Genomic DNA, 27,003 nt, shown 5'->3' with positions numbered 1-27,003 from the left:
ATGCCATCATCCCGGGCGCGGTGGCCAGCCCTGTCCGTGGTGCTGATTCTGCTCTGGGGTCATCCACCAGCCGCGCTCGCCTGCCCTCACCCGTGCGCCTGCTACGTCCCCAGCGAGGTCCACTGCACATTTCGGTCCCTGGCTTCTGTGCCCGCCGGCATCTCTAAACATGTGGAAAGAATCAATCTGGGGTTTGTACCACATTCTCACTGAACAATTTCAGCCTCTTTCGTTGCGTGTTTGTTTTTGTTTTTGTTTTTTCACACATGTACGTGCATTTACAAAACTGTCAATGCGTACGACTTTCTGTAAATGCAATCCTTTGGGGGCGATTATATGAATTTATCCGTCAACTGGAACGCTATCATATGATTTAATAACCAGGCATCCTGGATAACTTCAATGTATTGACAGATTTCCCTTGATAACAATTGCCTACCGTAGAGTAGATACAAATGTGTCTGATACACACATAAATATATAAACATTACTTCAATAGACTTCAGAAACTGCTAAAAATAACTTAAAAATCAGTTGGACTTCTCCGACATTCTGTAAGTTATCTGCATGATGCACTTGTGCTCTTGGGGGAATAAAAAGTCCCCGGGGGCGCCTGGGTGGCGCAGTCGGTTAAGCGTCCGACTTCAGCCAGGTCACGATCTCGCGGTCCGTGAGTTCGAGCCCCGCGTCAGGCTCTGGGCTGATGGCTCAGAGCCTGGAGCCTGTTTCCGATTCTGTGTCTCCCTCTCTCTCTGCCCCTCCCCCGTTCATGCTCTGTCTCTCTCTGTCCCAAAAATAAATAAAGGTTAAAAAAAATTAAAAAAAAAAAGTCCTTGTAGTTTTTACCTATTTAAAATATGAATATTTTTTATGAGAGGTTTTATGCAGCATTTCAGGTAGATTTACATTCGTATAGATTTATATTTATATAGATTTATGTGGAGACATATATTTTTGTATTTTAAAATATCGTTTCATGTGCATAAATGCTTTGTATACATAAATATTAGTTGCCTTAAATTGCAGGTACTCGTGTGCAAATTAAATAATAAACAATTATTTGGACTTACTCAACAAAAAAATGTAAGCTATTTTCTACCAACTACAAAACAACAAAAATAACTTAGGCTTTGGTGACTAGCCACAGACGGGATGTTTTAAGTGAAACGCAATGGCCAATGAACAAATAATTGTAAATGCGCTTGGCATCTTATAGCAGAAGCTTAAAAAAAAAATCTTGTATTTGTAAAGTCCTGTAGCAGAAAAAGAGAATGAAAAGTTAAGACAGTAAGATAGAAAGTTCCCTAATCGAAGGCAGTAGACCATTGAGTAATTTTCTCAGTAAGATCTTGAGAGACCTTATGATTTGAGTATCTGAAAATCCAACCAGAATCATGATAACTCAGTAGGGGAAATAGTTTGACTTTGCCAGAAGAGGGGGTTAACTTTTTGTTAAATTTTGTTTTAAAATTTATTCTTGAGAGAGAGAGCACGAGTCGGGGAGAAGGGCAGGGAGAGAAGGAGACACAGGTTCCAAAGTAGGTTCCAGGCTCTGAGCTGTCAGCACAGAGCCCCCACGCGGGGCTCGATCCCATGAACCGTGAGATCATGACCTGAGCCCAAGTCAGATGCTTAACTGACTGAGCCACCCAGGCCCCACCCCCCCACCCCCCTACAGCCTTACCATTTGGCAAGTGGGAGACAGCAAGGGAACAGCAGGTACCATTGATTTGAATCCAGGTAGGATGAGCCGTGCTTTGTAGAAAGGAAAACAGACTTTACCTGTGATTTCTTTCCTCTCTCGCGTGTCCTGATGTGCAGGACGGTCCTGTCTCCGCACCGTTGCTGTCTTTCTCAGCCTATGGTCCCACCGGCTGTGATTAGCCCCCTGGTTCCTCCAGCCCGACCCCCTGGCAGTGCACACAGTAGGACGTGGCGTCCCACAGGGCATCGTGCAGCCCCCTAGAAAGCGTGACAGTGACCAGCAGGACGACAGGTTTCTGCTGTGCTCCTGCCTAGAAGGCATGCATGTGCCGCCTGCTGTATACTGGGGCTCTGGGCTGTGGGGTGGGAAAACAGGGCAGGGAAGATGCCGCAGGCCTCCTCCCACACGGTGAGCTACACGGTGGCTTTGTACAGACAACAGCACTGGGCTACAACCTGTCAGGCTGCGTTTATCTCGGTTACGATTTCCGCGGCTTTTGTCCCCTACTCCTCTTTACAGTGAAGTATTTTGTACATGGGAAACCTAGCTTCTCAGCTGGAACATAGTTTCTGGTGGCTTCATTTTAATCAACTTTATTTGTTTAACTTTCTTTATTCTGAAAGACAGACAGAGAGAGAGAGAGAGAGAGAGAGACAGAATCCCAAGCAGGCTCCACACTGTCAGCACAGAGACTGACGTGGGGCTTGAACTCATGAACCGTGAGATCACCACCTGAGCCCAGAATCAAGACCCAGATGCTTAATGGACTGAGCCACCCAGGTGCCCCATTTTAAGCTGACTTTGTATGGTAAAGACTATAAATGACTGGGTCCCAAAAGCTTTGCCACTGGAGCAGTACATAGATACTGAGATCCTTCCTTTCCCTGTTGGTGGCAATAATATTTTCGGGTGTTTTCTGTAATATTAAAGAAAAAACCAAAACAGCTAAAATATGGCTTCACTGCACGCAAGTGTGTAAGTTCCGCCCGGCTAACTTGGTCATAGGAATCTACATGCCACCTTTTCAAATCACTCTTTTTCAAAAATGTTTATGTATTTCTTTTGAGAGAGTGCACACATGATCAGGGAGGGGCAGAGAGACAGAGAATTCCAAGCAGGCTCCATGGTGTCAGCGTGGAGCTCAGTAGCAGGGCTCGAGCCCACGAAATAGGAGATCGTGAACCTGAGCCAAAATCAAGAATGTGACACTTAACCGCCTGAGCCAGCCCGGTGCCCACTAAATCAGTCTTCTATCCCAGCACTGTCTCGGGAAATCAGTCTGCAAGGAGATGATGTTAGCGTCATTGTGCGTTTTGTTGACGGGGGGAAGGAAGAACCAAGGGCGATGTCTAATACAGACGGGACTCAGGGTCTGATTTGTGTTTTCGCCATCTGGAAGGAGCAGCATGCCCTCAAGGAATGAGGGATTGTTGGCAAAACGCTACTGAACTCTCCCATTCCCGCACAGATGTTTTTTCAGGGTGTTGAGTCGGCATTGAAACAGAGATCTGCTGTTTCCTGTTTGGACACAGCCCCAGAGCTTTTTCAAAAATTACTTTCCAAGTATATTTTAAATGTTTGTATTTATTTATTTATTTTAGAGAGACAGAGAGAGAGACAGAGCATGAGCAGGGGAAGGGCAGAGAGAGAGAGGGAGACCCAGAATCCAAAGCAGGCTCCAGGCTCTTGAGCGGTCAGCACAGAGCCCGACACAGGGCTTGAACAACTACCATAGATAGATAGATTATATATATATATATATATATATATATATATATGGATAGATAGATAGATGATACATGGATGGATGAATGGATAGATGGATAGGTATATAGATATATATGATAATAGATAGATAATAGATACATGATACATGGATCAATAGATGGATGGATTGCTGGATCAGTAGATAGGTATATAGATAAATGATGCATGGATAGATGGATAGATAGATAATGGATGGATCTGTGGATTGATGGATTGGTAGATAGAAGATGAATGGATGGATGGATGCATGGATGGATAGATGGATCAATAATCAATGGATAGGTGGATGATGGATGGACAGATGGATGGATGGATGGACGGATGGATAAATAGATGATGGGTGGATAGATCAATGGATAGGTAGATGATGGATGAACAGGTGAATGGGTTAATGGATGGATGAATAGATAGATAGATAGATAGATGATGGATGGATAGGTAGAAGATGGATGGATTGATGGAATGATGGATAGGTAGATAGGTGATGGATGGATGGGTGGATGCATGGGTGAATAGATAGGTAGGTAGATAGATACATGCATACATACATAGATAATGGGTGGATGGATAGATAGACCAACAGGCAGCGTCTCTTCCGCTTGGGCAGTTTCCAAATCTCAACACTCTTGATATTAAGGGCCGAGCCATTCTTTGTGGGCGGCCATCCTGTGCACTGTGGGACATTCATCAGCACCCGTGGTCTCTACCCACTGGATGCCACTAACACATCCCCACTCAGCTGTGATGCCCAAACGGTTCTCTGGACACTGTCCAATATCCATGCTGTCTAATCCAGAAGGGGGAGCCTTTCTATGTAATTGTCCGTTGACTCTGTGAGTTAAATGCAAACAGCAGCCATGATTACTTTGTACTGTATTTTACCCGTGCATCACTTCAAAGCCCTATTGCGTTTTCTTAACGAGACAGGATACATTTCATTGCATCGAGTGTTTCCTTTGCCTAAGTTGGTCTTATAAAACAATGCAGTGTTTAAAGTCGTTCTTTGTAGACGTCCAAGCGATCAAGCTGAGTGGTTTTGCTGTTGGAGGTTATTTTTCCTGGAATTTATAGCTGAAAAGTGATGCTTCCTCAGGCTGGCTCTTAGAGGAGTCATTAGTCAGATCTTGACTTCGAAATCAGGGTTTGGGCACATATGTGTTTATAAGAATGGGGCACCTGGGTGGCTCAGTCAGTTAAACGTCTGACTCTTGATTTTGACTCCGGTCATGATCTCACGGTTCGTGAGTTCAAGCCCCAAGTCGGGCCCTGTGTTGGCTGTGCGGAGCCTGCTTGGGGATTCTTTCTCTCTCTCTCGCTCTCTCTCCCCCCTGCCCCGCTCGCATGCTCTCTCTCTCTCCCAAATTAAATAATCATTAAAAACTTATTTTTAAAAAGGAAAGAAAATTGGCGTTGTCTGTTGTATTTAGCTATGAGCATTTCACCTTCACTGTCTTACACATCTATTTCCTTTTATTTAGGTGCTATGGGGAAGTCATAAATAATGTCAGGCTACATGTGTTGTATTTCAGCAGAAGCAGTGGCACAAAGCAACTGCCCTCCAATACAGAATTCTTCACTCATTTTAGAATGCCTTCTCTAGGCATTGACTCTGGGGATTCCCTTGTGCCATCAGTAAGGTAGCAGTGAGGAATTTTCTTTTTTAAAAAAATTTTGTCATGTTTATTTACTGTTGAGAGAGAGACAGGCAAAGCGTGAGCAGGGGAGGGGCAGAGAGAGAGGAAGACACAGAATCCAAAGCCGGCTCCAGGCTCTGAGCTCGAACCCACACGTTGCGAGATCATGACCTGAGCCGAAGTCGGACCCTCAACCGACTGACTCACCCAGGCGCCCCGGAGATGAGGAATTTTCAAACTGGCCAAGAAAACATCTTTACCAATGTTGACGCGACACGAAAACCGGAAGAGACCAAAATGTTTACAACTAATTTGGAGAATCCATCAGAAATGGCCACTGGTCCTGGTGAAACAGAGTGCTGGTGTTAGTCTTCGTTCTTTAATTTGGTCCTTCCTAGCCTGGAGTACCTCCTCCTGTCATTACATGATGCAAAGCTCCTTCCCAAGCTGCCTGTTCCTTGGCATCGATGCTCGTTCTTTGCATTCAATGACCCATGTGTCATCCATCATTATGCACACTTTCCATTGGACGTTTCCAACAAGGGGCCATTGGACCAGCTTCCTTTAGACTCTAAATCCTACTTGTGTCCCTGAAATCACCTCTAGCTGCATTAGCACATTCTTAGTCAAAATATCCAGCGAATATTCCTGAACCGAGTGAAGGCCAGTAAGAGTAGGTCATTTTCCTTTTGACCCTAGAAACGGACAAGGATACAAAGCAGGAAATGGCACCAGTACACCTCAGACTCAACATTGGGTAAATGGTTCCTGGGCAGACTGCTGAATCTTTCCCAGATGGGGCTTCAGTATTCACTGTTTCTTATTCCAACTCTTCTTCTTCTTCTTCTGTTTTTTGTTTTTTTTTTTAGATTTAATAGTATACAGGCTTTGTCAGAAACCTCATTTGCGGGACTGAGCAAGTTGGAGCTGCTTATGATTCATGGCAACGACATCCCCAGCATCCCCGACGGGGCTTTAAGAGACCTCAGCTCTCTCCAGGTAAACCCGGGCTTTTACGAGCATCAGGAATTGCAGCTTCTACGACCGTTAATGAGTAAGGGGAAACGACATACTGCTCCCCAACGATTAATAAAATTGCCGATTTTTTCTTTCCGTTAAAAACCAGCTTAATGTCATTACCTCTCTGCCCTTTGTTCTGGTTTCTGTCCCTGCTTGTGGCTTTGTCTATTATAAACAGGCTTTTCCACTGCGCCCCTGCCTTTGTAGGTTTTCAAGTTCAGCTACAATAAGCTGCGTGTGATCACGGCTCAGACCCTGCAGGGGCTGTGGAGCTTGACGAGGGTGCACATTGACCACAACAAGATCGAATTCATCCACCCACAAGCTTTCAATGGCCTAACCTCCCTAAGGCTGCTGCACTTGGAAGGAAACAAGTTGCAGCAGCTACACCCTGGCACGTTCTCCACGTTCACGTTTCTGGATTATTTCAGACTCTCCACCATCAGACACCTCTACCTAGCGGACAACATGATTACGACTCTCCCCACGGGGATGCTTCAGAACATGCCCCTTCTGGAGAATCTTTACCTGCATGGGAATCCGTGGTCGTGTGACTGCAAGATGAAGGGGTTTCTGGAATGGGACGCCAGATCCAAAGGTAAGAGGAGAGCACGGTGAATGTGGCTCCCACCTGCACGGTGCCCACCCTTCTGGAGAGCTTATGTCGTCCAGCGTTGTGCCATGGCTTGGTCTTGTGAAGAGAACATCACCAAATCAGCACGGCAGGAAGCTTCCCGTGTAAAGGGTTACAGCGTAGATGCTAAGGCACCTCGGTTCCATAATTCTCACGGCTGTCTCCTTCAGGGAATTGTGAGGCAATGATCTTTCAGTTTTATATGGTTGACTATGGTTGTCCTAAACTGAATATCTGGAGTGTTCCATGCAGCCCTGGGTTACGGCGACATGTGGGACTTTCTCTGCATCCCTGTTATATGAAGAGGTGTTCAAAGATGCTCGGAAAAGGGAAGGCTGGCAGTGGCTGTGCCACGTCTCTCTTGAGAATGGGTGACAGGGATGTTCTGCACTGATCCAGAGAACAAAAAACAGGAGGGCTGTGCAGAAGTTGCAAGAAAGTAGACTTTTTAAAGTTTATTTATTTTGATGGGGGGGGAGGGGGAGGAAGAAAGAGAGGATGAACGGGGGAGGGGCAGAGAGAGAGAGAGGGAGATACAGAACCCGAAGCAGGCTCCAGGCTCCGAGCCGTCAGCACAGAGCCCGACGTGAGGCTCGAACCCACGAACCACGAGATCATGACCTGGGCCGAAGTCGGACGCTCAACAAACGGAGCCACCCAGGCGCCCCTTGCTTCTTAATACTCTTAACTAGAAAAGACACACGTCACCTCCATTCATATTTCATTGCTGGGAGATAGTCCCCAAACCCCACCGGGTACGAGGCAGGGGGTTGAAAATCAGTTTGGGTAGACTTTTACCAGCAAAACATTGGATCAGGGAAGTGAAAATATGATGTTTTCCTGCACAGACGGCCATCTTGGCCATTCTGGAGATACGTGTGTGTGTGTGTGTGTGTGTGTGTTATGTGTGCATGCACATACACGTATGTCTGTGGATATTTGGTGTGTGCATGTGTTTACATGTGTGTCTGTGTATCTTTTGTGTGTGCATATGTGTCTCTATGTGTCTGCATGCACTGTATCTATATATTTGTGTCTGTGCGTGTTGGGTGAAGGAGTGACACAATGATATCTGCATGTTGAGGTGTTTACTCTGAAAGTCACGTGGAAAACTCCATTCAGAGAGGCAGAACCAGATCTCGTGAAACCAGTTAGGAGGTTTATCGTGCTCTGAGTCATATGATAGCCCTTTGACTGGCTTATTCCCAGCGGGGATGGAAAGAAGTGCGCAGATATCAAGATAGTTCGGTCTCATAAATGTCACCTGGGGGAGACTCTGGGACTTGGAAATAGTCACGTCAACTAGAAAACCGGTGTGGAGTTTGTACGATGTGTGTCGACTGGAGAAGCACGGATGGCAGCCGTCATTGGAAAATGGATGGTAACGAAAACCATACATGTAGCTGAGGCCACCTAGGCCAAGTCCTGGAACACTCATCATGAATGAGTCCATGGGCAGAGAAGGTGAAGACAGTGAAAGAGGCAGATAGAGGCAACATTCTGGAACACTTGGTATCCAGGAAGACAAGAGTAGAATGTGAATCCAAAACATAAACACGGCCTGAAATGCAAAATTACCGGGGCCCCTGGGTGGCTCAGTTGGTTAAGTGTCTGACTCTTGATTTCAGCTCAGGTCATGATCTCGTGGCTTGCGATATTGAGCCCCGAGTCAGGCTCTGCACTGACAGCATGGAGCCTGCTTTGGATTCTCTCTCTCTCTCTCTCTGTCTCCCTGCCCTTCCCCCACTCACTCTCTCTCTCAAAATAAATTAACATTAAAAAAGAAGAAAAATTATGGCAACAAAAAAATCATGAAAGACAGATACGATGTGATTCATGGCAAAAGTGGGGCCTTTCACCTCGAACTCTTTTCATGGGTTGGTTGCATTTGTTTATGTAGATTCTCCTGGAGCTTCAGAGAAGGTAAGTTGTATTGGGTGTGTGAACAGAGTCACTTTTTAAAAAAAATAACTTGGAAATACTTTTGGGAAAAAAAAGCATTCATTGCTCCTTGTCAGGGAGTTCGAACACTGTGGTTCCATACCACATTCTGTGCTAAATGGATTTCAAGTCATTGGTGAAGTCACAGAAGTGGGTGAGTGTTGAATCATTATGCACATGCACTGAGGAGATAAAGGTACACTGAAAGCCTTCATCCTCTGCCATGTGCAAGGCATGCTGCTCTCGGGTTCCCTGACTTACCGCACTCTTGTTGATTCCTTTTAGGGACTCTGAAGTGCAAAAAGGACAAAGCCTATGAAGGTGGTCAGCTATGCGCCACATGCTCCAGTCCCCGAAGATTGTACAAGCAAGAGATTCACAAGTTGAAGGACATTACTTGTCTCAAGCCTTCCATAGAGTCCCCTCTGAGACAGAACATGACGAGGAACAGCGAGGAAGACCAGGAACAAGAAGAAGACGGTGACGGCCAGCTGTCTCTGGAGAGGTTCCAATTCCACCCATGGAACATCTCTTTGAATATGACCGACGAGCATGGGAACACAGTGAACTTGGTCTGTGACATCAAGAAGCCAACGGACGTGTACAAAATCCACCTGAACCAGACAGATCCCCAAGAGATTGATATAAATGCCACGGTTGCTTTGGACTTTGAGTGTCCCATGACTCGGGAAAACTATGAGAAGCTGTGGAAACTGATCGCGTATTACAGTGAGGTCCCTGTGAGGCTAAACCGAGAGCTCATGCTCGGCAAAGACCCCAAGGTCAGCTACCAGTACAGGCAAGACGCCGATGACGATGCCCTTTACTACACGGGTGTCAGAGCCCACGTTCTTGCAGAACCAGAATGGGTCATGCAGCCGTCCATAGACATCCAACTCAACCGACGTCAGAGTACGGCCAAAAAGGTGCTGCTCTCCTATCATTCCCACTATTCGTTAACAATGCCCGCCAAAGAGGCCAGGCAGTCTCGGAGCAGAAGCTGGGTCATGATCGAACCCAGCCGAGCAGTGCACACAGCCCAGATCGTCTTGGAAGGGGATCCGTGCCAGCTAAGCTGTAACGTGAAGGCTTCTGAGAGTCCGTCCATCTCCTGGGTGCTCCCGGATGGCTCCGTGCTAAAAGCACCCATGGAGGACCAGCATGGCAAGTTCTCCATCGTCACCAGTGGCTGGCTGAGGATCAGATCAACAGAGCAGTCAGACTCGGGTTTGTACCAGTGCATCGCCCAGGTGAGGGATGAAATGGACCAGATGGTGTACAGGGTCTTTGTGCAACCACCTGCCACTCAGCCTCCCGACGGACATACGCTGACAATTCCAAAGAACGTAGGGGAGCCTGTGATGCTGCCTTGCAGTGCGCTGGCCATACCTGAAGCCCAGCTCAGTTGGATCCTTCCAAACAAAAGGATAATAAACAATCTGGCTAACACGTCACATGCATCCGTGTTGGCAAACGGAACTCTTTCCATCCCAAAGGTCCAAGTCAGTGATGGCGGTTACTACAGATGTGTGGCTGTCAACCGGCAAGGGGCAGATCATTTTACTGTGGGGGTCACCGTGAGTAGGAAAGGATCTGGCCGGTCATCCAAAAAAGGCAGACACCCAGCTGGGAAGACTGTTTCCAGAGTGCCAGGAGATGTCGTAGAGGACGAAGGTGGTTCAGGCGTAGGAGACGGAGAGAGCACTTCAAGGAGATTTCTACATGCAAAGGACCAAGAGGAGCTCCTCAAAACAAAGGACGATGCCGTCGCTGGAGGTAAGAAAACCAAGAAAGGGCGAAGAAAACTCAAACCCTGGAAGAATTCTGAAAAAGAACCAGAGACGAACATCGCAGAAGGTCGCAGAGTGTTTGAGTCCAGACGAAGGATAAATATGGCAAACAAACAGATTAATCCAGAGCACTGGGCAGACATTTTGGCCAGAGTACGTGGGAAAAATCTCCCTAAGGGAACCGAAATACCCCGGGTCATTAAAACCACCACTCCCCCATCCGTGGGTCCGGAGGTGACGCCCCTTCTGCCTGCCGTCCCTCCCCCGTCGGTAGGGGAGGAGGGTCCTGCACGGACCACAACCAGTGCTGAAGAAACCTCGGCAGATGCATTTCCATTTGGTGAGGACGATCAGGTTTCCGGCACCGTGTCCTCAACCAGGATGGGACCGGACAGTGGACATGATGGAGTGATTCTCGCTGAACCCAAAGTGACAAGCACGCATCTGGAAGAATTTATTGACCATGACTTTTCTAAGACTGAGGATACAACTCCCACTCAAGCTGACCCAAAGTGGGCTACCGCCAATGTACTGATATCCATCCCTTATGAATCTTCTCCTACTCTCCAGACCCTGCACACGGTCTACGAAGAGCCCACCAATGAAAACACAGGCACAGAGAGCTGGCCTGCAGGGGATGTTGGGTCCGTGCCAGAGCCTACGTCAAATGGGTATGAGTCTCCACTGGGTGCCATCGCCTTGGCTGAGTCTGAGACTGTGTCCTACGTTTACCCAGATGTGGAGGCTGACTCACAGCCAGATGAAGAGAACAGGAAAGAATTGACTTTTGATCACTTTACGCCAACCCCCATCGTGTGGGTTGATGACTCCAGGACATCTGAGCCATTAGATAGTGTCCCATTGGGGGAGCCAGCTGTCCAACGACAAGGACATCCATGGAGACAAACAGACAACACCCAGCTTGTGAAAGGTGCTTCAAGCACTCAGGGAAACCCGCTGATTGAAAAGGGGACAGAGGAGAATTCTCAGACACCGCAGGAAGGAGATGTGCCCGAGAGAGACCCCACAAACTCCGGAGATCCTAAGAGTATGGGAAAGCGAATCAAATCTACCCCTCCGCTGGACTCTGCCCCCGGAGTGATGAATGGCATCACTCCCTCGGAACATCCCAGCGACACCACACTGGGTGCTCTCTTTGACAAGGACCCCACCACGGTAACAGCAGCGATGCCAACCAAAAAGGCCACTTCGGCTTGGGGGCCGGCCACTCACCCTTCTCGAAAGAGACCCAACGGGAGGAAGAGATTACGCGCCCACAGATTCCGACACAGGCATAAACAAACCCTGCCCACGACTTTTGCCCCGACGGAGACTTTTTCTACTCCACCTACTCAAGTACCTGAGGTGAAGGTTCCAGAGCATGTGGAGAGTTCACCGGTGCCGACATCTTGGATTGGCCGCACAGTTGGGGTCCCCAAGCAGGTGCAAATGGAGAAGCAGGCAGAACCAGTACCCAAAGGAACCCCAAGAAGGAAACACGGGAAGAGGCCAAATAAACATTGGCATTCCACTTCTACAGCGAGCTTTCCCACGTCTGCCTCGGCACCCAGCCCTTCCCCAGAAAACAAGCATAAAAATGTCATTGTCCCCAGTCCAGAAACTCCACTCTCATCTACAACCATTTCTCTGACAACTGGGGACCCACGTGAGAGGACTACCATGGAAGATTCTATGACAACCACCACAAAAAGACACTTGTCATCCAATAAATTCCAGGAGACCATTCCAGTCACCTATAAACCTATATCGGATGGGAAGGAAATGACGAATTATGGTGTCACAAACATCAATGAGCATAAAACGGACAGCCCAGTCCCTGATGACCCCTCGAGTAATGCTGCGTCACCTTCTGGCTCTGAGGTCTCCACTGTGGGAGACTTTCAGGAGGAATCTGCTCCGTCTAGCTTTCCCGGAACCTCACACTGGAATCCCCCAGGGACAGCCCGGCCTGGGAAGCTGCAGACAGACATACCTGTTACCAGCTCTGTGGAAACCCTTACAAACTCACCCTTTCTGAAACGGTCAGAGGATACGGGTTTTCCTTCCGAGTTCCCTCCATCAGTCGCAGCATCTACACTGTCTCAACCAGAAGAAGCAGTTGTCTCAACCCCTCTCTTGAGCACAAAAGTAGAGCCATCTTCAACTGAGGCAGAAACCACCACCGGTGCTCATGACCATCATGAAACCACTCCAGCTGCAATCACACCTTGGAATCCTGCCTCGACTCCTGCCCCAGCGGAGGGGACTGCATCCCCATTCCTGGCCACCACTCTTGTGTCCTTGGCACAGACCTTCACGGAGCCCACCTCTCTTTCTTCAAGGACACCACCGTTAACAGATTCCAAGGAAAACGTTTTCTTGAATTACGTGGGGAGCCCAGAAACCAAAGCAGCCCCGGTGAATAACGGGGGAACTCAGCATGTATTGAGGCCACATGATTTATCCACCCCTTCTTCCAACCAGAATAAATTTAACTTAACTCCAAAGCAAGAGTTGGGAAAGGAAGCATTTGATGGAAAGACCCAAAACAGTCTTCCACGTGGCCCCGACGGTAAGGCTGGGAGAGTCCAACTTTTCCACCAGCCAGCCAGAGTTCCTTCCAAACCAATCCCACCGAGGGGAACGGTGAGGCCACCACATGTGGCCACAGAAGGCTCCTTTAGGTACTTTGTAACTCTCCAGCCCCCTCGTCACTTGACCAACAAACCAGAAATAACGGCGTACCCTTCAAGGGTTTTGCCAGAAAATAAGCACTTTACGACTCCGAGATTACCAAGTACGACAAGTCCCATGGTTTCAGCGCAGAAGCCCAAACCTCGCCTTCCTAGTAAGTTCACTGACCAAGGAATGGACCGGTTCAGTGTCAACCCCAAAGTGTTTGGGAATAACAACATTCCGGATCTAAGAGAACCTGGTGGCAAGCTTCCAAGCTCAAGCGTACCCCATTATCCCAATGGAAGATTCCCTTTCTTTTTCAACAGGACTCTCTCTTTCCCACAGTTGGGAGTTACTCTCAAGCCCCAGACGCCTACATCCCCTGCCCCCAGCGTAAGAGAGAAAAAAGTCAACCCAGGTCCCTACAATAGGATACATTCCCAGAGCATCATACACATGGACTTTGGTCCCCCCGCACCTCCATTATTGCACCCTCCCCGGGCCACGGGGCCGCCCTCAGCAAATGCACAGAACATCCCTGTGGTCTACTCCACCCGGAGCTCCGTCCCCAACGTGGTGTCTTCTGGCCAGCCTTCCAGAAGCTTCCACCAGACCAGCTCCAAGCTGTTCTCTGCTGGAGGACCACCCGCATCCAAATTCTGGACACATGGGGAAAAGCCCCAAATTATCACCAAATCCCCTCAGACTGTGTCTGTCACCGCGGAGACAGATGCTATGTTCCCATGTGAGGCAACGGGGAAACCCACACCTTTCATTACCTGGACAAAGGTTTCCACAGGTAAGACATTCAAGTGTCTGCGTTTTAACTGCGGCTTGTGTAGGAAGGGGTTACTTGGGCGTGTGACCCTCGTCGAAACTGCAGACTCTGGGCAAACGACAGATGGTTGGGACAGGAGGGGACCTCTGAGAACCTAGATACAAGGGTACTCCTTTAGAGGGAACGGAAGTAAGGAACCAGAACCCCTACTCGGGCTATAACGTATGTGAGATTTTAGTGGGGCCATGGAAACATGTAGTAGGTTCTTTGGATACGGAATGACTGAGGCTCAGGGACATTTCAGAAAGAAGCCACTTGCCGTTTCCCTGAGAGATTCAGCACACAAGTCCTCCACCACTTGTGGGGTGCCGTGAGGGTGAGGACAGGAATGAGCAGACTCCCCTGCCCTTCCATGGGCTGGGAAGTGTAAGCACAGCCTGTCTGGGGTGCATGAGGCATTGCTTTGACTGGTACCTACACATTGGGTTCTATTCATTTGCTTTGGTTGCCATTAACAGCGGACCACATGCAGGGTGCCTTAGAGACAGGCATTTATTCTCTCCACGTCCGGGAGGCTGAGAGACTGAGATCCAGGCAGGGCTGAGGCTGAGAGTCTCAGATCCAGGCAGGGCTGAGGCAGGGGCTCTGAGATCCAGGCAGGGATGAGCCTGGGAGTTTCAAATCCAGGCAAGGCTGAAGCTGGGGATCTGAGATCCAGGCAGGGCTGAGGCTGGGGGTCTGAAGTCCAGGCAGGACCGAGGCTGAGGGTCTGAGACTGAGGCAGGGCTGAGGCTGGGAGTCTGAGATCCAGGCAGAGCTTGAGTTTAGGAGCCTGAGGTCCATGCGGGGCTGAGGCTGGGGGTGTGAGATCCAGGCAGGGCCAAGGCTTGGAGGCTGACGTCCATGTGGGGCTGAGGCTGGGAGTCCGAGATCCACGCAGGGCTGAGGCTGAGAGTCAAAGATCCAGGCAGGGCGGAGACTGGGAGTCTGAGGTCCAGGCAGGGCTGAGGCTGAGGGTCTGAGATCCAGGCAGGGCCGAGGCTGGGGGTCTGAGATCCAGGCAGGGCTGAGGTTGGGGGCCTGAGATCCAGGAAGGGCTGGGGCTGGGGGTCTGAGATCCAAGCAGAGCTGAGGCTGAGGGTCTGAGATCCAGGCAGGGTGGAGGCTGAGAGTCTAATATCCAGGCAGGGTGGAGGCTGGGGTTCTGAGGTCCAGGCAGGGCTGAGGTTGGGAGTCTGAGATCCATGCAGGGCTGAGGCTAAGAGTCTGAGATCCATGCAGGGCTGAGGCTGGGGGTCTGAGATCCAGGCAGGGCTGAGGCTGAGAGTCAAAGATCCAGGCAGGGCAGAGACTGGGAGTCTGAGGTCCAGGCAGGGCTGAGGCTGGGGGTCTGAGATCCAGGCAGGGCTGAGGCTGGGGGTCTGAAATCCAGGCAGGGCTGAAGCTGGGGTTCTGAGATCCAGGCAGGGCTGAGGCTGGGGGTCTGAGATCCAGGCAGGGCCGAGGCTGGGGGTCTAAGAGCCAGGCAGGGCTGGAGGTTGGGAATCTGAAGTCCAGGCAGGGTTGAGACTGGGAGTCTGAGATCCAGGCAGGGCTGGAGGTTGGGAATCTGAAGTCCAGGCAGGGTTGAGACTGGGAGTCTGAGATCCAGGCAGGGCTGAGGCTGAGAGTCAAAGATCCAGGCAGGGCAGAGACTGGGAGTCTGAGGTCCAGGCAGGGCTGAGGCTGGGAGTCTGAGGTCCAGGCAGGGCTGAGGCTGGGGGTCTGAGATCCAGGCAGGGCTGAGGCTGGGGGTCTGAAATCCAGGCAGGGCTGAAGCTGGGGTTCTGAGATCCAGGCAGGGCTGAGGCTGGGGGTCTAAGAGCCAGGCAGGGCCGAGCCTGGAAGGCTGAGTTCCAGGCAGGGCTGAGGCTAGGACTCTGAGGTCCAGGCAGGGCAGAGGCTAGGAGTCTTAGATCCAGGCGGGCTGAGGCTGGGGGTCTGAGACCCAGGCAGGGCTGAGGCTGGGGGTCTGAGATCCAGGCAGGGCTGAGGCTGGGGGTCTGAGATCCAGGCAGGGCTGAGGCTGGGGGTCTGAGATCCAGGCAGGGCTGAAGCTGGGGGTCTAAGAGCCAGGCAGGGCCGAGCCTGGGAGGCTGAGTTCCAGGCAGGGCTGAGGCTAGGACTCTGAGGTTCAGGCAGGGCAGAGGCTGGGAGTCTTAGATCCAGGCGGGCTGAGGCTGGGAGGCTGAGTCCCAGGCAAGGCTAGAGGCTGGGGGTCTGAGGTCCAGGAGGAGCTGAGCTTGGGGGTCTGAGGTCTGGGTAGGGCTGAGGCGGGGGTCTGAGGTCCAAGCAGGGCTGAGGCTGGGAGTCTAAGATCCAGGCAGGGCTGAGACTGGGGGTCTGAGGTCCAAGCAGGGCTGAGGCTGGGAGTCTGAGGTCCAGGCAGGGCTGAGCCTGGAGGTCTGAGGTGCAGGCAGGGCTGAGTCTGGGTGTCTGAGGTCAAGGCAGGGCTGAGGCTGGGGTTCTGAGTTCCAGGCAGGGCTGAGGCTGGGGGCCTAGATCCAGTCAGGGCTGAGTCTGGGGGGCTGAGATCCAGGCAGGGCTGAGGCTGGGAGACTGAGATCCAGGCAGGGCTGAGGCTGGGAGACTGAGATCCAGGCAGGGCTGAGGCTGGGGCTCTGAGATCCAGGCAGGGGCGAGGCTGGGGAGTCTGAGATCCGGGCAGGGCTGAGGCTGGGGGTCTGAGGTCCCGGCGGGGCTGAGGCTAGTTCCTCCTCTGTCCTGTCTGCTTGGCTTGTAGACCCTGTCTTCTCCCCGTGTCGTCATATGATCATCCCTCTGTGTTCGTCTGTGTCCTCATCATCCCCCCTCCCTGTTCGGACACACGCCCTCCCCAAATGCAGTGCACCCTAGCGACCTCATGTTGCCGTAATTATCTCTTGAAAGACCCCATCGCCAGACAGTCCTGTCCTGAGATCCTAGGGATGCTTCTTCCACGTACAAGTTGGGGAGGGGACACAATTCAGCCACCACAAGGGTGCATACTGGGAATGCTGGGATGTCCACAGAGCTCTCGGCTTTGTAAGGATGAGCGTCCACTTCATCTGGACGGCAAAACAGTTTCTAGGTGACGTAGGAAAGGAACATCTGACGAGACACCACGAACGGCGCATCGCTTCCCCTTCCCTGTCTCTCTCTCTCAACGCGGCTGTGTCCTTCAGGCCTGGATTCTGATCAGAGGGGTGTTTTTCTTCCTCTCTCCATTTTGATGATACAGGAATGATTTATGCTGATGGCAATGGCACTGGAGGGAGCTATTCATTCCTCGCTTAGGTTTATCTCACCAGCGTTTTGGAAACCTTCTGAAGTTCAGCAGAGGCTCCGCGCACAGGGGAATTAAGGACCTCTTTGATCCGCTCAACATTGATGCCACATGTTTGCATAATGATCTAAGGCGGGATGTTGCTGAAGTAGAGGGCTTTTCATCCCGAAAGCATCGTGCCTGTGTTTCTCTCCCGGCAAAACGTACTCGTATTAACCCCTAGAATCTTCGTGCCTCACGTGAGAGCAGATCACCCCCCCGGACCGGGCCCCCCTCACTAGACCTACATCCGCACAGGGAGCTGTGGGTGCAGGCGGGACCCAGGAGCCCAGCTGTGTGGGAGAATGCAGAACTCAGGGCTCGCCGGGACTTTTCGTTTTGTACACATGGGATTTGGTATTCTTCAGAAATCGTGAGGCCACGACCTCAGGGAAGGACGGCCGTTGAAGACAGTGTGTTTTGCAATAAGAGGGGACCACGCAGGGAGGGGCCAGGGTCCGTCAGCAGGCAGAAGGGGCCAGGGAAACATGGACGGGAGCCTTGACTGTAGTTTGTGCCAGGAGGCTTAGGGCTGGCTGGCTTGAATCTCACCATTGGGCTCTGGGGCCTAGGGGTTCCCGAATGTGTGGTCCCGCCCTGGGAAGCTTCCAGCAGGTGAGCAGTGGCCTGGGAACGGGAGAGCCCCATACACAAGGGGGTCGGGGTATGGGCTCTGGATTGGGTGGTTTATTTTTATTTATTTGTAATTTTTTAATGTTTATTTATTTTTGAGACAGAGAGAGAGAGAGAGAGAGAGAGGGAGAAAGCAAGCGAGGGAGGGGCAGAGAGAGAGAGGGAGACACAGAATCCAAAGCAGGCTCCAGGCTCTGAGCTGTCAGCGCAGAGCCAGACGCGGGGCTCGAACCGACGAACCGTGAGATCATGACCCGAGCCGAAGTCGGATGTTTAACCGACTGAGCCACCCAGGCATCCCTGCATTTATTTATTTACTGTTTATTTATTTATTTTTGAGAGTGGTGATCTACTTCTAATGCATACTTCTTTTTTTTTAATATTTATTTTATTTTTCAGACAGGCAGAGAGAGAGAGAGAGAGCGTGTGAGCAGGGGAGGGGCAGAGAGAGAGGGAGACACGGAATCCGAAGCGGGCTCCAGGCACAGAGCCTGAGGCTGGGCTCAAACTGATGAACCCTGAGGTCGTGACCTGAGCTGAAATCAACATTCCATCACTTGAGGGACTCAGTCACCCAGGCGCCCCTATTAGTTTGCATTTAAAAGGTGAATTGCTTGCTAACTCTGGGACCCGCTAGTTCTGGGAGGGGCCTGGGGTCCCTCCAGGGTCAGCAAAACGCAGATGTGAAAGCATCAGAAAAGCCTAGTTGCCAACACATCCTGAGCGTGCTGACAGCTCAGAGCCCGGAGCCTGCTTCACGTTCTGTGTCTCCCTCTCTCTGCCCCTCCCCTGCTTGTGCTCTGTCACTCTGTGTCAAAAATAAATAAATGTTAAAGAGAAGAAAGAAAGAAAGAAAGAAAGAAAGAAAGAAAGAAAGAGAAAGAAAGAGGAAGGAAGGAAGGAAAAAATAAAGAGAAAGAGGGAGGAAGGAAGGAAGGAAGGAAAAGAAAGAAAGAAAGAAAGAGAGGAAGGAAGGAAGGAAGGAAGGAAAAGAAAGAGAAAGAAAGAAAGAAAGAAAGAAAGAAAGAAGAAAGAAAGAAAGAAAGAAAGAAAGAAAGAAAGAAAAAAAAAAGAAAGCAAAATTTAAAGTTTACAAACTTCTTGGGGCGCCTGGGTGGCGCAGTCGGTTAAGCGTCCGACTTCAGCCAGGTCACGATCTCGCGGTCCGTGAGTTCGAGCCCCGCGTCGGGCTCTGGGCTGATGGCTCAGAGCCTGGAGCCTGTTTCCGATTCTGTGTCTCCCTCTCTCTCTGCCCCTCCCCCGTTCATGCTCTGTCTCTGTCTGTCCCAAAAATAAAAATAAAAATAAAAATAAAAAAAATAAAAAAAAAAAAGTTTACAAACTTCCTCGTAGAGATTTTACCATTTGGTTGGGGCACCTGGGTAGGTAGTTCGGGCAGTTAAGCGTCTGTCCGACTCCTGATTTCAGCTCAGGTCATGATCTCACGGTTCGTGGGTTCGAGCCCCGCGTCGGGCTCTGTGCTGAGAGCTCGGAGCCCGGAACCTGCTTCGGATTCTGTGTCTCCCTCTCTCTCCAACCCTCCCCCGCTCGCACTCTGTCTCTCTCTCAAAAAATAAATCGACATTAAAAAATATTTTAAAAAACCATGGGGAGGAGAGGGTGAGGAGAGAGAGAAGCACGCCCCCAGACTGCAGTGCGGGGAGGGCTCTCGACTCCGTGTGGAAGCAGGAGTTAGCGGCCAAGTCCGTCAGACATGGCACAGAGGGAGCAGCTCAATGTCGCTCACGTTGGACTCGGGAGCATGGCCACACGCAGGTGGGGGGGGGGTCAGCCTCCGCACCTGTGTCTCTAGTAGCAGAAGTGACAAGGAAATCCCCCGGTGCCAGGGATGGGGTGTGGGGGAGTGGATCTCATAGAAGCTTCCAGAAAGCCCTCCAAACCCATGCTGGCTGCCCTTCGCCGGAAGGTGGCATATCCCTCGATTCTGGGGTCGGTATACGAGCCAGAAAGGGTGACCCTGAACGTTCTGTCGTCTGCGTGGTGGAGCTGGGGGCTGGTCTTCGCTCCTGCGGCTCCGGACGTGAAGAGAAGGATTGATTCCGCTCCTTAACGAGGAATCGTCCCCCCTGGCCTGTGCGGGGAGGGTGTGTTTGCCTGGAACCTGACTGTACCTGTTTTGACTCCCAGGTGCCCTGATGACCCCCAACACCAGGCTCCAGCGTTTCGAGGTCTTGCAGAACGGCACCTTTGTCATCCGGAAGGTACAGGTGCAGGACCGTGGCCAGTACATGTGCACGGCCAAGAACCTACACGGGGCGGACAGGATGGTGGTCCTGCTGTCTGTCACCGTGCAGCAGCCCCAGATCCTCGCCTCCCACTACCAGGACGTCACCGTGTACCTGGGAGACACCATTGCCATGGAGTGTCTGGCCAAGGGAACCCCGGCGCCCCAAATCTCCTGGATTTTCCCGGACAGGAGGGTGTGGCAGACCGTGTCCCCCGTGGAGGGCAGGGTCACGCTGCACGAAAACAGGACCCTGTCCATCAAAGAGGCCTCTTTCTCGGACAGAGGCGTCTACAAGTGCGTGGCCAGCAACGCGGCGGGCGCGGACAGCCTGGCCATCCGGCTGCACGTGGCGGCCCTGCCACCCGTCATCCACCAGGAGAAGCTGGAGAACATCTCGCTGCCCCCGGGGCTCAGTATCCACATCCACTGCACGGCCAAGGCCGCGCCCCTGCCCAGCGTGCGCTGGGTGCTGTGGGACGGGACCCAGATCCGGCCGTCGCAGTTCATCAACGGGAACCTGTTCGTCTTCCCCAACGGCACGCTCTACATCCGCAACCTGGCGCCCAAGGACAGCGGCCGCTACGAGTGCGTGGCCGCCAACGTGGTGGGCTCTGCGCGCAGGGTCGTGCAGCTGACGGTGCAGCGCGCGGCGGCCAACGCGCGCATCACCGGGACTTCCCCGCAGAGCACCGACGTGCGCTACGGCGCGACCCTCCGCCTGGACTGCAGCGCGTCCGGGGACCCCTGGCCTCGCATCCTCTGGCGCCTGCCGTCCAAGCGCATGATGGACTCGCTGTTCAGGTACGTGCTCGCTCCTGCCTCCCGCTGCGCTCCGCTCCGGGGCCTGCCTCCCCTCTGGGCGCCGGGGTCCCCTCCCGCATCCGCCCTGGAGCCATCGCGGGAGCCCTCTCCTTGGGGTCAGATGGGGAGGGAAGTGACTCCGTGTCGGCACAAAGATGCTCGCACCCGGCTCCCTGCGTGTGCTCCGCGCAGGGAGCGGGCATTTCTTTCTTTGCACGGTGACTTTTTGCCTTTGGAAAGTGGGATGTGGAAGAAACATCTGCCTTTCTCCTTCTCCTTTCCTGTTCCCCCCCTCCCCCAAGGGAAAAAAAATGAACCAATAACTTCTGTTTTAATGATTATATATGGACTGCATTTACAGGGATAATATTGCCTGTAGTCCCCTAGGTTGTACGATTTTGACCCAACACACACACGAGAAGCTTCAGGTCTTACGAGAAAGTGGCCTTAGCGGAAGAGAAAGGCCGTGAACACAGAAGTTAAAGACATGAATAGGGCACCGTGTTGGAGTATTCCAAACATTTCTTTTGGCTGCAAAGAGAGTCACATTCTCATCCAGTGCCTTGAGTTCCCAGATGTACCTAGACCACTGGTTCTCCCCGGTACGCGGCTTTGGCCCCAGGGAACATTTGGCAATATTGACAGACTTTTTGATTGACAGGAATCAGGAAGTGACGATGCCACTGGTAATCACCCTACACTGCCCAGGACACCCCATTCCAGGCAGTCACCCAGCCACGGGTCTCAGTAGTGCCCAGGCTGAGATACTTACCTAGCATGAAAGACCATTCTTCTACCATCTATGTGTCCGTCTATCTATCTATCCATCTATCCATCTATCTATCCATCTATCTATCCATCTATCATCTATCAATGATGTATCCATCCATGCATCACCTATCTCTCTATCCATCATCTATTTATCGATCTATCTATCTATCATTGGTGTATCCATCCATCCATCTATCTATCGATTAGGTATGTATGCATGTATGTATCTATCATCTATATCTATCATCTGTATCTATCTATCCATGCATCCATCCATCAGTTATCTGTCTATCCATCAGCTATGTAGGCATGTATGTACATATCTATCTGTCATCTATATCCATCATATCTATCTATCTATCTTTGATCCATCCATCCATCCATCTGTCAGCTATCTATCTATCCATCACTTATATATGTATCTATCTATCATCTATATCCATGTATCTATCTGTCCATCCATCCATCTGTCCACTTATCTATCTATCTATCTATCTATCTATCTATCTATTATTGGTCTATCTATCCATCTATCCATCCATCTATCCATCAGCTATCTATCTATCCATCAGCTATGTATGTATGTATCTATCATCTATATCCATGCATCTATCTATCTATCCATCCATCCATCTATCCATCAGCTATGTATGTATTTATCTATCATTGATCTATCTATCCATCCATCCATCCATCCATCTATCCATCAGCTATGTATGTATGTATCTATCATCTATATGCATGTATCTATCTATCCATCCATCCATCTATCCATCAGCTATGTATGTATGTATGTATCTATTTATCTATCATCTATATCTATCTGTCTATCATCTATGTACCTATCCATCCATCCATCCATCCATCCATCCATCCACGAGCTATCTGTTGTGGTTTTCAGCTAGAAAGATTATCCCCCCAGGGAACACCCATAAATGCCTGGGGACATATTTGGTTGTCACACTAGAGGGGAGGCTGCTAGTGGCATCGGGTGGGTGGAGACCAGGGACACAGCTCAACACCCTACAGTGCTCAGGACCCCCCACCCCAGAAAGCCACCCCTCCCAGATGTCAGCCGTGCTGAGTCTGAGAAACCGTGGGCTACATCCAGAAGAGACAATGTCTCTTCAGGAAGCATCTCAAGATACAGAGCAAAGAGACGATGGTTGCCCAAATGAAATCAAGGAAACAGCAGCGGTGCCGTGGTGTAGAAACCCGGGCTCACGGCGCGTCCACAGTATCCACAGCCCAGCAGCTCAGGCAGGAGTGCATGCGGACGTGGGTCCCACCGCAGCACGTGAGGAGGGAAGCCAGCACCCAGGGCCTCGGCGCAGCTGTGCCTGGCCTCTCCAGTTTCTCTCCAATGCAGGGAAAGGGCGAACACGCTTTCTCGAAGCCTGAATGTGAACTTTAGATGGCGGGGGGGTGCCTGGTGAACCTTGCACTCTCCTTCCAGAATACCTTGCGCCCAGTTTTCTCTGGACTATCTCCCGGCTGAGCAGATGTACTGAATGAACGTGCAGTTAAAGAATGTGGTCCCAGGACGAATGTGAGCCACTCTGCTAGTATGCCCCTATAAATCGTAAATCGCCGTCTTGGCGTCTTCATTAGTGCGAAACTCTGACTAATTACATTCTTAGTAGAGTGTAATTAAACGACCCATGTGAGTTTTATCAAAAAGCAGGCTCTTTGGCTCGCATACACATTGGGACTATTTAAAAATACAGATATCACAGCTTTTCTGGACTCCCGATCCCCTGTGATGCATAGGCATGTATATGTTTCTGGGTTGCCCAGACGATCGTGGTTATGACCGAGGCTAGGAATCACCCCTGCGAAGTTTCGAAAAGCTGGCAGACATGAGGTACTGCACAGAGTTTTGGATTCTAAACTCTTAAGGCACATTGAAATATGTTTGTCTCCTCCTCTCTACTGACTCACATTGGCGTGATTCACACTTGCGGCCAACCAAATGGTGTATTTGGCCATTGTTAGTTGTTGTTTGTATTTTATTAACAATAGTCAGGTTGACTCAACCGTAGGCAGACTCTGTTTTGTTTTGTGTTTTCTCTTCTTTTCTCTTCTTTTCTTCTCTTTTCTTTTTTCTTCTTTCCCATTCTTCTCTTTTCTTGGTAACTGTACAACACAGTTCCAGACACGCTGTCCAAATAATGCAAAATTTAGGATATATTTATGGGTTCAAACTCAACCCCTCCTCTCCTGATACCACCATGGTAAATTATGTGTAATTGCAAATTTTCAATCTGGACACTTTTTGAGGAAGAATCTCCCAGATCTTTCCACTTGTTATTGTGGGAATACCTCCAATTACGCAATGCATAGACTGGCCACTTTGCAGCTCCTTGCCTCATAATGGGACATGGTATAATATAGAATTGTCAAGAGTAGAAATTACGTCCGAAGCATTTTATTCGGGAAGAACTCTGCCTCTTTATTTGGGTCAACAGATTCATTCTCTCCATGGCTGTAGCCTCTTTTATCATTACCATAAGCTCTGCCCTGACCTCCCTACAAATATGCAGTGAATACCCACCCAGCCTAACTGGGCACAAGTCCTTGACTGCATTGCACATCCTGGGACCAGCGGCCAGGCCAGCCAAAGGTCAGGCTCTACCGAGTCAGAGGTCTTATTTGTGGCAAATCCATCATTTCCGCCTGTGAACGCAGTCCCCTGCCGGCTGCAAAAACCACGTGACATTTTGCAGCCGCGGCCGTGTGCCCAGAAAGTTCCCCAGACCACATGTTTTCCTTTCATTCTGGTGACCTAAAGCCAGGATAGAGCATATGGGAGACTGACATCCCTGTCCTTTTTGTCCCCCTCGGCCAGCTTTGACACCAGAATCAAGGTGTTTGCCAACGGGACCCTGGTGGTGAAGTCTGTCACGGACAAGGATGCGGGGGATTACCTGTGTGTTGCCCGGAATAAGGTTGGCGACGACTTTGTCGTGCTCAAGGTGAATGTGGTCATGAGACCGGCCAAGATCGAGCACAAGGAGGAGAATGACCACAAGGTCTTCTACGGGGGTGACCTGAAAGTGGACTGTGTAGCTACCGGGCTTCCCAACCCCGAGATCTCCTGGAGCCTCCCGGATGGCAGCCTGGTCAACTCCTTCATGCAGTCTGACGACGGCGGTGGCCGCACCAAGCGCTACGTGGTTTTCAACAACGGGACCCTCTACTTCAACGAAGTCGGCATGCGGGAGGAAGGGGATTACACCTGCTTTGCCGAAAACCAGGTTGGGAAGGATGAGATGACGGTGCGAGTGAAGGTGGTGACCGAGCCCGCCGCCATCCGGAATAAGACGTACGCCGTGGTTCAGGTGCCCTATGGCGACGTGGTCACCGTGGCGTGCGAGGCCAAAGGGGAGCCCACGCCCAGGGTGACGTGGCTCTCTCCAGCCAACAGGCTGATCCCCGCCTCCTCCGATAAGTACCACATATACCAGGATGGCACTCTTCTCATCCAGAAAGCCCAGCGCTCAGACAGCGGCAATTACACCTGCGTGGTCAGGAACAGCGCCGGGGAGGACCGGAAAACGGTCTGGATCCACGTCAACGTCCGGTCGCCCACCATCAACGGGAACCCCAACGCCATCACCACGGTGCGGGAGATCGCGGCCGGGGGGAGTCGCAAACTCATTGACTGCCAGGCGGAAGGCATTCCCACTCCGAGGGTCTTGTGGGCCTTTCCCGAGGGCGTGGTTCTGCCGGCCCCTTACTACGGGAACCGGATCACCATCCATCGCAACGGCACGCTGGACATCAGGAGTCTCAGGAAGAGCGACTCCGTGCAGCTGGCGTGCATCGGCCGCAACGAGGGAGGGGAAGCCAGGTTGATTGTCCAGCTCACGGTCTTGGACCCCGTGGAGAAGCCCGTCTTCCACGACCCGGTCAGCGAGAAGATCACAGCCACGGCTGGCCACACCATCAGTCTCAACTGCTCGGCCGCAGGGACCCCGACGCCCACCCTGCTGTGGGTCCTTCCCAACGGGACAGAGCTCCCGAGCGGCCAACAGCTGCACAGATTCTACCATAAGGGTGACGGCATGTTGCACATCAGTGGCCTCTCCTCCGTGGACGCGGGGGCCTACCGCTGCGTGGCCCGCAACTCGGCCGGCTACACGGAGAGGCTGGTCTCTCTGAAGGTGGGACTGAAACCCGAGGTCAGCAACCAGTACCACAATCTCGTGAGCATCATCAACGGGGAGACCTTGCAGCTCCACTGCACCCCTCCGGGGGGCCGGCCAGCTCGGCTCTCTTGGACGCTCCCCAACACCATGCTGTTGGAGGGCCCCCAAACACGGGGGCGCTTTTCCCTCTGGGAAAATGGCACCCTCACGGTGCGCGACGCCTCCGTCTTCGACAGGGGAACCTACGTGTGCAAGGTGGATACGGAGTATGGCCCTTCCGTCATGAACTTTCCAGTTATCGTGATCGCTTACCCGCCCCGCATCACCAGTGAGCCAACCCCCGTCATCTACACGAGGCCCGGGAACACCATCAAGATAAACTGTATGGCCATGGGGATTCCCAAGGCCGAGATCACCTGGGACCTGCCGGACAAGTCGCACCTGACCGCCGGGGCGCAGGCCCGTCTGTATGGGAACAGATTCCTTCACCCCCAGGGCTCATTGACCATCCAGCACGCCGCACACAGAGACGCGGGTTTCTACAAGTGCACTGCAAAAAACATCCTAGGCACTGACTCGAAAACTACTTACATCCACGTCTACTGAAATGCCTCCCCCAGAATGTGGACTCCACACGGCCACTGCTTGGCAAGTTAGAACAAAGCCTCATTTGTAAGGAAAGCCACCTTAGTCAGATGGTCAGGACTCTTAACGGATCTGTCACGGTGCATGGGAGCCCCCGTCTGGGTTTCAGGTTCATGTCGACTTTGACCTACGCTTGTCGGCAAAAGGAAGCAGGGCAAACACGAGAAGGATGGTTTGGCTTCTCCAGGGACTTTCATTCATGTTTACGGGATGTCGTGTGCTCGCAGGAGCTGACTTGCACACACCACGCCAGTGCCTTACTGGGCGTCTGTAGCAGACGTAAGGAGAACTCCCTGAAAATAAACCATAGAGATTGCCAGTGCCTTGCTACCCCGTTGAAAATGCATCCCCTAGTTAACCTGCTGCAGTCTTAACATGATAGAATGTTCTACGATGACTCCCCATCTTTCACTTATGTCCTGTCACTTTAGAACTCCAGCTTGCCCAAGAAGGGCTTAGAAGCACA

At 51.3% G+C, this 27,003-nt stretch overlaps 1 protein-coding gene across 1 annotated transcript; it reads left to right on the top strand.

The window, feature by feature from the left end:
* MXRA5 (matrix remodeling associated 5) lies at window positions 1–26,498 on the top strand. The gene is made up of 6 exons (XM_047075755.1): window positions 1–191; window positions 5,976–6,105; window positions 6,334–6,724; window positions 8,987–13,966; window positions 20,070–20,970; window positions 24,590–26,498. The coding sequence occupies exons 1-6, from the start codon at window positions 1–3 to the stop codon at window positions 26,496–26,498; spliced, it is 8,502 nt and encodes a 2,833-aa protein (XP_046931711.1).
* Window positions 26,499–27,003: the final 505 nt, after the last annotated feature.

Source organism: Lynx rufus, unplaced genomic scaffold (assembly GCF_022079265.1).
Source record: "Lynx rufus isolate CCGP_SWC_20201006 ecotype Redwood Valley unplaced genomic scaffold, mLynRuf1.p SCAF_14, whole genome shotgun sequence".
NCBI lineage: Eukaryota > Metazoa > Chordata > Mammalia > Carnivora > Felidae > Lynx > Lynx rufus.
This window is presented reverse-complemented; position numbering and strand designations above follow the sequence as displayed.